Below are 10,485 nucleotides of genomic sequence, written 5' to 3' on the forward strand. Positions count from 1 at the left end.
ATAAATGACATAGAGACCAAAAAAAAAAAAAACAGACAAAGATCAATAAAACCAAGAGCTGGTTCTTTGAAAGAATAAACTAGATTGATGAACCTCTATCCAGACTTATCAAGTAACAAATAAAGAGGAACCAAATAAACAAAATCAGAAACAAAAGAGGTGAAGTAACAACTGACCCCACAGAAACACAAAGAATCACATAAAATTACTATGGACAACTCTATTGCAACAAACTGTACAACTTTGACAAAATGGACATATTCTTAGAAAAATACAATCTTCCAAAACTCAATCAGGGAGAATTAAAAAACCCGTATAGGCCAACAACTACTGATGAAATTGAAGCAGTAATAAAAAAAAATCTTCCAGCAAACAAAAGCCCTAGTCTAGACAGCTTCACAGGGGACTTTTACCAAACATTCAAAGAAAAACTATCCTCCTCAAACTATTCAAAAAAATTAAAGAGGAAGGAACAGTTCTAAACTCTATGAGGCAAGCATTACTCTGATAACAAAGGCAGATAAAAACACTGCAAAGAAAGAGAATTACAGGCCAATATCCCTGATGAATATAGATGCTAAAATCCTCAGCAACATTTTAGCAAATTGGATCCAGCAATACATTAAAAAGGTCATACACCATGACCAAGTGGTATTTATTCCAGGGATGCAAGGCTGGTACAATATCTGCAAGTCAATAAATGTGATACAGCACATTAACAGATTTTAAAGACAAAAAAATATCACATGATCATACCAATTGATGCAGAAAAAGCATTTGACAAAATCCAACACCCTTTTTTGATAAAAACTCTCAGCAATGTGGGAATAGAGAGATCATACCTCAACATAATAAAAGCCTTATATGACAAACCTACAGCCAACATCATATTCAATGTGCAAAAATTAAACCATTTCCCCTAAGAACAGGAACAAGACAGGGATGTCCACTTTCACCCCTCCTGTTCTACATAGTACTAGAAATGCTAGCCATAGCAATCAGAGAAGAAGAAGAAGAAATAAAATGCATCCAAATGGAAAAAAGGATATAAAACTCTCATTCACAGATGACATGATATTGTATATAGAAAATCCTAAAGACTCCACCAAAAAGCTACTGATTTAATAAATGAATTCATCAACATAGCAGGATACAATATTAACACCCAGAAATCTATGGCATTTTTATACACCAATAATGAACTCACAGAAAAAAAGAATCTAAAACAACAACAACAACAAAACACACCAAAAAAATCCCATTCACCATAACAACAAAAAAAATTAAGATATGTAGGAATTGCCCTAGCTGGTTTGGCTCAGTGGATAGAGCATAAGACTGCAGACTGAAGGGTCTCGGTTTCAATTCCGGTCAAGGGTACATGCCTGACTTGTGGGCTTGATCCCCAGTTGGGGTCTGCAGGAGGCAGCCAACCAATGATTCTCTCTCATCATTGATGTTTCTATCTCTCTCTCCCTCTCCCTTCCTCTCTAAAATCAATAAAAATACATTTAAAAATATGTAGGAATAAACTTAACCAAGGAGGTAAAAGATCTGTACTCAGAAAACTACAGGATGTTGGAAAAAGAGATAGAAAAAGTTATAAACAATTGTAAGACTATACCGTGACCATGGATTGGTAGAATCAATATAATTAAAATGTCCATGCTACCTAAAACAATCTATATATTCAATGCAAGCCCTATTAAAATACCAACGGTATATTTCAGATACCTAGAACAAACTCTCCAAAAATTTATATAGAATCATAAAAGACCCCAAATAGCCGCAGCAATGTTGAGAAAGAATAACAACGTTGGAGGGATCACAATACCAGATATCAAGTTATACTATAAAGCCATTGTACTCAAAACAGCCTGGTACTGGAACAAGAACAGGCATACAGGCCAATGGAATAGAACAGAAAACCTAGAAATCGACCCAAGCCATTATGTTCAATTAATATTTGGCAAAAGAGGCAACAGCATACAATGGAGTCATGACAGTCTCTTCAATAAATGGTGTTGGCAAAATTGGAAAGATACATGCAAAAAATGAAACTAGACCACCAAATGAAACTAGCCACCAACTTACACCATACATAAAAATAAATTCAAAATGGATAAAAGACTTAGATGTAAGTGGTGCAACCATAAAAATCTTAGAAGAAACCGTAGGCAGCAAAGCCTCAGACATGGACACAGACAATGAGGGGTTGAAGGCCTTGGGTGGGGTGCGGGGGCAAGCTGGGAGAGTTAATGGGGGAAAAGATGGACATATGTAATACTTTCAACAGTAAAGTTTAAAAAAATAAATAATAAAAATATTTTGAAAGTAGCTTTACTCTGAAGGAGGAGACAACTTAAATTGGGTGTAGTTAGAAATAGATAAAGTAGCCCCAGTATTTACAAGACCTTAGTGGCTTCCATTTTTATGATAATTTCAACTTCTCCAAAATTGTCATTGAGAAGGAGAAACACCCTTGGAGCATCTCTATGTTTGCTTCTAGTTAGGCATTTATTAGCTTTAGAAGAGTTCTATATCTTACAGAGTTTGGCTACAAGTGAGAAGTGTTTATGGACAAGCAGTGGGCCATATTCCCTTGGCGTGGGTAGGTAGGGGTGGTCTTGGCCTTTCTGTCTCTGATGACAGGGAATTTTTTTCAGGGTATGAAGGCAGCTCAGGATAGAGATAAGGTTTAGGTAATGGAATGAGGGTGTAGCTGGGGGATTATTGTGGGCCATTAGCACAGTGTTGTGAGATAGAGTTTTGTTTGGCTGTAATACAGCCAGGGTAGTCAATTTACATTTCCAGAGGAGAGTCTCCTATTCTTATAATAGGAGATATATCTGGACATAAGGGATTTCTGACTGTTTGCCCTGTCACTTGCAGAAAAGATCCAATTGAAGGATGGTGTTATGATTAATGCTCCCATTTTGAGGACATGATTCCCCATTGTTGAGCTTATAATTTGGCTAGACCGAATTACAATAGAAAATTAGTCTTTTTTTAAGTTTGGAGATCAAATTGTGCCCAGTTAGCCAAGATATAGGCTAGGGGACTCCTGTCTGGTATAGTTTGTCAGTTTTCCATCTGGAAGGAAGAAAAGGCTAGGAAGTAGAGAGCCCAGCATCCTGGGGTCAAGTCCAGAGCCTAGTATCCCAGTGACATCTCAGGCATCTAGCAGGGATGAGACCATGTGATCTCACCATAATCTCAGGGGAAGGGAAGTGAAACCTTACCTGGTGTTGGAAGTTTCCATAGACCTGGTTGGGGTGGGATAAGCCTGGGAATCTTGGAACAGGCAAGTCTTCTGGACCAGGACAAAGGAGCAGGGGAGAAAAATAGAGCTAGTGTGTCCAGAGGAGATAACAGAATAAAGGCGTTCTATAGATAGAGGAGGGTTTTGCTAAAAGATTAAATAAGGTAGTAGCCCATAAGTGGAAGAACTAATGGTTTGAGGTAAATTTAGGGTTCCTTTTACTATCTAGTTTTCTTGTACCTTGGACTTCTATATAATATCTTTAGTCTGAGTGTCTCCTATTCTTTTGATGATGTTTATGCCATTTCCACCAATCCCTCTAGGATCCACTCCAACAGGGTGGACCCCTACTCTGAGAGTTCTTACATTGTCCGGATTGTGAGAACACTGTGCCTGCCATAACCCATGATAAAGTATAAATTCTACCATGGTACTTCCCGTTAAGAGTATAGATCAAGCAGTCTGGTTGGGCAGACAAGGCATATTAAATCATAACAACGCATGGATGACAGAATTATATGCTGATAATGTGGGCATGGGCGGTCATGACTGCAAGTGGAATTTTTGGGGATCAATGTGGTGGGTAAAAGTATGCTGCTTTAGGAGGAGGCTCTCAGAGGCCATGACACTTGATGGTCATCCTCTATCCTTTTACGTGTCTCAGTTTCTCTCACGGCTGTTTAAAACAAGGGAGTGAGGACCCGGAGTGCTGGTGACCAAACCTTTTTTTTTTAAAATATATTTTATTGATTTTTTACAGAGAGGAAGGGAGAGGAATAGAGTTAGAAACATTGATGAGAGAGAAAAATTGATGAGAGAGAAACATCAATCAGCTGCCTCCTGCATACTCCCCACTGGGGATGTGCCCGCAACCAAGGTACATGCCCTTGACCAGAATTGAACCTGGGACCCTTCAACCTCCTGCAGTCCGCTCTATGCACTGAGCCAAACCAGTTAGGGCGAGCCTGCGGGTCTTTGAGCTGCTGCTGAGATCATGGCAGCAGTACGTGGAGTTCCCGGGAAGCTGACAGTTCATCTGTGAGCGGCCTTCTCCCAGGATGTCCTCCTCCGCATCTCACAGGATGTGGACAGATTTCTCCTTCTCTTCCACATAGCACAGTTGTACAACAGAGGAAGCAACGGAGCAGAGAGGAGGCCAGATGAGGGCACCCAGCGGTGGGACATTGAGTGAGTGGCTCATCTTCAGAGGTCTCAGTTTCCTCATTTGAAATTTTGGGTTCAGTAAGACAGTGCTCAAGAAAGTATCTATCTCTGTGCCCAGCGCATGCACACTGTATAGGTAATGTGAGGAAAACAGGGGTCAAGAGTGTTTGATCCATTTTCTTTTTTTTTCCATATGTTTTCTTTTTTTTCTTTTTTTAAATTGTTTTATTGCTTAAAGTATTACAAAGAGTATTACATATGTCTCCTTTGTTTCCTGCCCTTGACAATCCCCTGGCCTCCCTTACCCGCCAGTGTCTTATGTCCATTGGTTATGCTTATATGCATGCATACAAGTCCTTCGGTTGATCTCTTACCCTCCCCTCCTGCCCCCCAACCCTCCCCGGCCTTCCTGCTGTAGTTTGACAGTCTGTTCGAGGCTGCTCTGCCTCTGTATCTATTTTTGTTCATAAGTTTATAATGGTCTTTATTATCCATAAATGAGTGAGATCATGTGGTATTTTTCCTTCATTGACTGGCTTATTTCACTTAGCATAATGCTCTCCAGTTCCATCCATGCTGTTGCAAATGGTAAGAGTTCCTTCTTTTTTACAGCAGCATAGTATTCCATCGTGTAGATGTACCACAGTTTTCTAATCCATTCATCTACTGATGGGCACTTAGGCTGTTTCCAAATCTTAGCTATGGTGAATTGTGCTGCTATGAACATAGGGGTGCATAGATCCTTTCTGATTGGTGTTTCTGGTTTCTTGGGATATATTCCTAGAAGTGGGATCACAGGGTCAAATGGGAGTTCCATGTTTTGTTTTTTGAGGAAACTCCATACTGTCTTCCATAGTGGCTGCACCAGTCTGCATTCCCACCAGCAGTGCAGGAGAGTTCCTTTTTCTCCACATCCTCTCCAGCACTTGTCGTTTGTTGATTTGTTGATGATAGCCATTCTGACAGGTGTGAGATGGTACCTCATTGTTGTTTTGTGACCAAACCTTATATGCACCCACCAGATGGGTCAAAGTTTAATTACAGTTGTATTCTGTAGTCCCTATTAAGTCCTTGCACATCACAAGGGAGACCCTCAGACACCTCCACAACAACCCTCAGTCACCCGAGAGTGTCCGTTTGCACTCTGGAGGGAAGATGTGCCTTGTAGCGTCGGTGCCAGGTCATCCCCAGGCACTCATAGTTGCTTTAGTTTTCTGCTTGCAGGCAATTCTCCCCCTTTAACTAGAACTACTGCCTTGCCTTCCCAATCCTGGACAAGAAGGAAGAGTAAAACAGCCCTTTCTCCAGCCTCATGGCCAGAAGACTTATGGTTTGTGCAATCTGAGTCACAGTGCCACAGAGGTGTTACTGACTGGGGTTCCTGGCTGGGGCCTCAGTTCTTTTCGTTGACGCAGAAAAGATTTTAAGGTCAACAAAAACAAAAGTAAAGCAAAATGGGGTTTATTGAAGATACATTCCAAACAAGGCATGTGCCAGCTGAGTGTGAGACAAAACCTCCAGGCTGCTTACATTCCAAACAAGGAGCAGGCCAGTCGAGAGAGAAAATGGCTGGGCTTCTTTAGCTCACTGGGAAGTCAGAGAAAAGGGGGCCTTGGAGACAGGTTGAGGGGGTTAGCCCAGAACAAGCTGCAGCAGACAATCTGCCCTGTTTGCAAATCTCATGGGGTCCCTTAGAGGTTGGGGGATACTTGCCTGTGGGGGAAGAGAAGGAGAAAGGAAATGGCATGGCCTTGCTCCTTGGAGTCGAGTGTGTGCAAGAGAGCCAATCCTATCTACCTTCACAGAACTGACTTGGAGAAATTAGTTTAACAATTTTCTCAAGCACATAGGAGGGCTCTCCTGATCCCCATACTTTTAGGTGATTTGTCTTCCAAGTCTTCCCCTTAATAAAACAGATATACTTGCCAGATATCCATTCCCCTAGAGTGGGGACACTGTTCTTGAAGCTTCCTCAAGCAGCCCTCCCTCCTTCATTCTTCCAATTGTCCAATGGACATTAACCAAATTACCCTAGGTCTGATGGTCATGAGCAGCTCATCCTTTTCCCTGTACAACAGGTACATTCAGTCACACTCTCAGCCTATACATAACTTGGGCAACATTAGATTTAAGGTCACATAGACCTCTGGTCATCCAGTCACATTTAGCTGTGCATTGTCTTTCTCCACAGATTTGTTGCCCAATGCATTTCTAATACGAGCCCAGAAGAGTGGCCTCTCATGTACACTGTCTGGCCAGGTGATAAATGTCTGCCTATTCACAAGTTTCCTCAGTCGGTGGTAGGTGGATAACTTATAGTTTGGGATCTCTTCCAGGAAGATCAAGATGATAACATCCTCACGCTCATAGAACATCTTGATGCTGGCAAGCTGTACTTCAAGGCAGCACCATTCACTGCGCAGGTAGTGGTTACTTACCACACACAAAGTTTTTCGGCTGGTGTTGATGGCATTCTGTATGTTCTCAAAGATATCTATACCTGGTTCAAAGTCCCGGTGGTGAAGACAGAGCTTAAAGGTGGGCTGGCCACCTTCTTCTAGGGCTGGAACAAGCTCTTCATATACCCACTGTTCATCAGTGGCAGTGAAAGAGACAAAGGCATCATAGATGAATTCCTTCTCTGTCCTATGCCACTTGGCGAGGAACCGGGCTCGAAATATGTAGAGCCCATACCTTAGAGATGACGTTATCTTGGCACTGAACCAAGAGACAACCATGGTTGTGAGGATGAGAGTGAAGGAGCAGAGGAAGTAAACCTTTCCTAGATCAAAATTACACATAGCATCATCAAAATCTATCAACAAATTCTGGGTATTTGGCTGACAGTGATAGCTCTGGAGGTAAGGGATATGGACATTTTCTGAGTTTATTGACCAGTTCTTGAGCCACACATTGTCACAGTTGCACTGAAGTTTATTCCCATAGATATCAAAGAACATCAGTGATGTCAGGTTCTCCAGATGACTTTGATTAATGACTTTTAGGTTGTTGAATCTTAAAGAGAAGATCTGAAGACTTTCTAAGCCAGAGAACATGCCAGGAGTCAGTGACTCAATGTTATTGTTTTCCAGGCGCAGCATTCTTAGTTTTTTGAGTTTTTGGAATAAGGAAATATTTAAATAGAGACTTCGGTCTCCAGATTTTGTTCCCGAGATATCCAACTTTGTGAGATTAGTAAGGGAATCAAATTGGAGATGGTCCAAGAATACCATGGGATTTTTGCCTAGTAGTAGCTCCTGCAAGCCATTCAGTCCTTGGAAGAAGTTGGTTGGAACAACCTGAATCCCATGCATTTGTCCTTCTAGGTTGAGTTGTTTCAAAGACTTGAGCTTCATAAATGGAGGAGATAGCAAGGTCCTGGTGGTTTCATATGTAATTTCATTAAAACTAAGATTCAAAACTTCTAGATTTTCAAGGCCCAAGAAAATGCCTGTCCAAACATTTGACAAGATATTCTTTGCTAGGTCAAGTTTATAGAGATAAGTGAGACCCGAAAATGCATACTTCTCTATAATATTCAGGCGGTTCCGGGAGAGAATCAGAACTTGGAGTTTCTTCAGAAACTGAAAAGTTCTGCGTTTTAGAGTCCTAATATTGTTGTCTCCAAGGTCTAAACTCTCCAAATTTGGAAATTGAGCAAAGTCATACTTGTCAATTTTCACTATCCAGCACCCAGCCAAGTTGAGCTCCTTCAAAGAATACAGCCCATAGAAGGCCATACCATTGAGTTCTGTGATGGGATTTCTAGAGAGGAAAAGAGATTGTAGGTATCTCAAGGGTGAAAATGCAAAATCTGGAAATCTTTCCAAGTTGTTGTGGCTCAGATCTAGGGCTGTCAAGTTCTGGAGGACACTCCAGGTCCTGTTGTTGACAAAGGAAAGTTTGCACTTATTTAGATTCAGCCTTTGAAGGCTGGGCATAGCATTGAACTCACTGTCATTGAGGTGAACCAGATTATTATTTTGGCTCAGGTCGAAGAACAAAAGCTTGGTACAGTTGGCAAGGTGTTTTATGTCTCCTGCATCAGTGGCCTTTTTTCTAAAAATCAAAACCTGTAACATGGGCAAGTGTCTGAGGAGGTGACACACACTGTTCAAGTTTAAATGGCCACCTCTAAACTCCCAGGCACTAAGGTCCATTTCCCTTAGATTCTGCAGGTCTTTGGTTGGAAGCATCTCCAGTTTTACCGATGTTCCACTTAGATTCAAGCTCCTCAGCTGGGGTAAAGTTTCCAGAGCAACATTCTGGATGACTCCATGGCTATTCCGAGAGACATCCAGAGTGGTCAGATTAGGCAGTGACAAAGCAGAGAAATTTAATTCCATTAGTTTGTTCCCCTGCAGGCTCAGCTGGGTCAGTGAGGCCAATAACCTGGGACTGTGGTCCAAGGAGATGATGCTATTGTTAGTGAGATCAAGGTATTCTAGGCGTGGAAGATGCTGGACTGCTTCAAGAATATTGGAAATATTAGTAATAAAATTTCTAGATAAACTTAAGTGTTTCAATTTTAAAAGAGGGACAAAGGCATTTTTGTGAATATTGGTAATTTGATTATGGCTCAGGAGCAAAGTTTCCAAGTTGGACAAGCCCTCAAAGGAGTTATTCACACTTTTAATCTTATTTTCTACTAAATTTAAAAGGGTCAAATTTTCAAGTCCCCAAAAGGCCCTCTCCTCAATCTTCCAAATGGAATTCCACTCCAGTCGCAAGTCCACCAGAGCAGTCAAATTAGTGAAGCAATGGGGAGGAAGGACCTCAATTTGGTTTTGTGTCAGGTTGAGGTGAGTAGTGTATCCAGGGATGTCACAAATGGCATCTGTCAAGTTGATGATCTTCTTCCGAATGCAGAAAACATGGTGAATGTCCAATTCATACTGTGCACATTTACTGAATCCGTATGTCTCTGCCAAAGACAGCAGAGAAAATCCTATTAAAATGAGCCAGATCTGCTGAGGAGGCAGGAGGTTCTTTAAGCCCATCTTGTCAGCTCCAGGCCTCAGAGTTACCATTAGAAAAAAATCCCTTCACATGTATGATGTTCATTTTTTAAGGAATGGTAATCCCATGTGACTTTGCTGCAAAGAAAAAGAGAAAGTTGTTTAGTTTAAATTTCTTTCTCAATATATCATAGCTGCTTCAAAAAATAAATAAATAAAAATTCTCCCAATGTTAACTTCCAAAACAAATCCATTTCTAAAGCAATCTCCATGTCCATCAGCAAAGACCAGTGTTATCCTATCTAATAAAAGGGTAACATGCAAATTAACCATCACTTCATCACTAAAGATGGGGCGCCCAGTCCTCTCATCCCCGCTGGAGTCCCCCAGTCCCGGGGGGCGGGGGGCAGCAGCTGAGAGTGGGCAGTGTGAGCAGCCTGGCAGAATGCTTGCTTCATCGCCACGCCCAGCCTGAGCCGGCCCCCCGGAGCCGGAGCAGACACAGACAGGGACAGAGGGCCGAGCGCAGGCCCAGAGAGGAGACAGTGGGCCCGCCTCCCGTGGAAGCTGCATGGCTCCCAGCGGCATGCTGCAGTTCCCGCCGCCTCCCGGAGAAGTGGATTGGTACAATTATCAAGTTAAATCACCCTAATGTGAACTTAGTATATCTTCATTTAGTCAAAACTTCCTTTATATTTTAAGAGTTTTTAAATATTCTCTGTAAAATTTTGTGCTTTCTGTGTTTCCTAAAATGCTGGAAGCCAATCCACCCTTGCTGCTTGACGCAGTCGCTGCAGGGATGTTTCAAGGGACCTGGCATATATGGCATACTGTTCTTAATATGTTTGCTCCCCTTCTTAAGCACTATGTGTTTTAACCAAGGTCACCTCTCCAAGAAAGGTTGTTTCCCCAGGTGAGGATTTTTATCAGTAAACCCTTTAACTAAGTGCCAGAGGGGTAGTTAATCATTTTAACTAGGAACAATCACGCTTAAGCTACATAATCTTTACTTAGAATAACCTCCTTCAGTTACTTCCTTGTAGTTTAATAGAACAATAGAGTAACCTTGGAATGGAGATAAGAAACGCCCTGACCTTTGGA

The 10,485-nt window shown here is 41.7% G+C and overlaps 1 protein-coding gene across 3 annotated transcripts in view; it reads right to left on the bottom strand.

Annotated features, from left to right (window-relative positions):
* Positions 1–5,870: 5,870 nt before the first annotated feature.
* LOC102246991 (toll-like receptor 13) overlaps positions 5,871–10,485 on the bottom strand; it is a 39,766-nt gene continuing 35,151 nt past the window's right edge. For all 3 annotated transcript variants that reach the window (XM_014548457.1, XM_014548456.1, XM_005877135.2), the window contains one exon: positions 5,871–9,522. In XM_014548457.1, the coding sequence (XP_014403943.1) occupies positions 6,577–9,456 (2,880 nt within the window). In that variant the 5' untranslated portion in view covers positions 9,457–9,522 and the 3' untranslated portion in view covers positions 5,871–6,576. The remainder of the gene's footprint in view (positions 9,523–10,485) is intronic.

Source organism: Myotis brandtii, unplaced genomic scaffold, assembly GCF_000412655.1.
Source record: "Myotis brandtii unplaced genomic scaffold, ASM41265v1 scaffold509, whole genome shotgun sequence".
Lineage (NCBI taxonomy): Eukaryota > Metazoa > Chordata > Mammalia > Chiroptera > Vespertilionidae > Myotis > Myotis brandtii.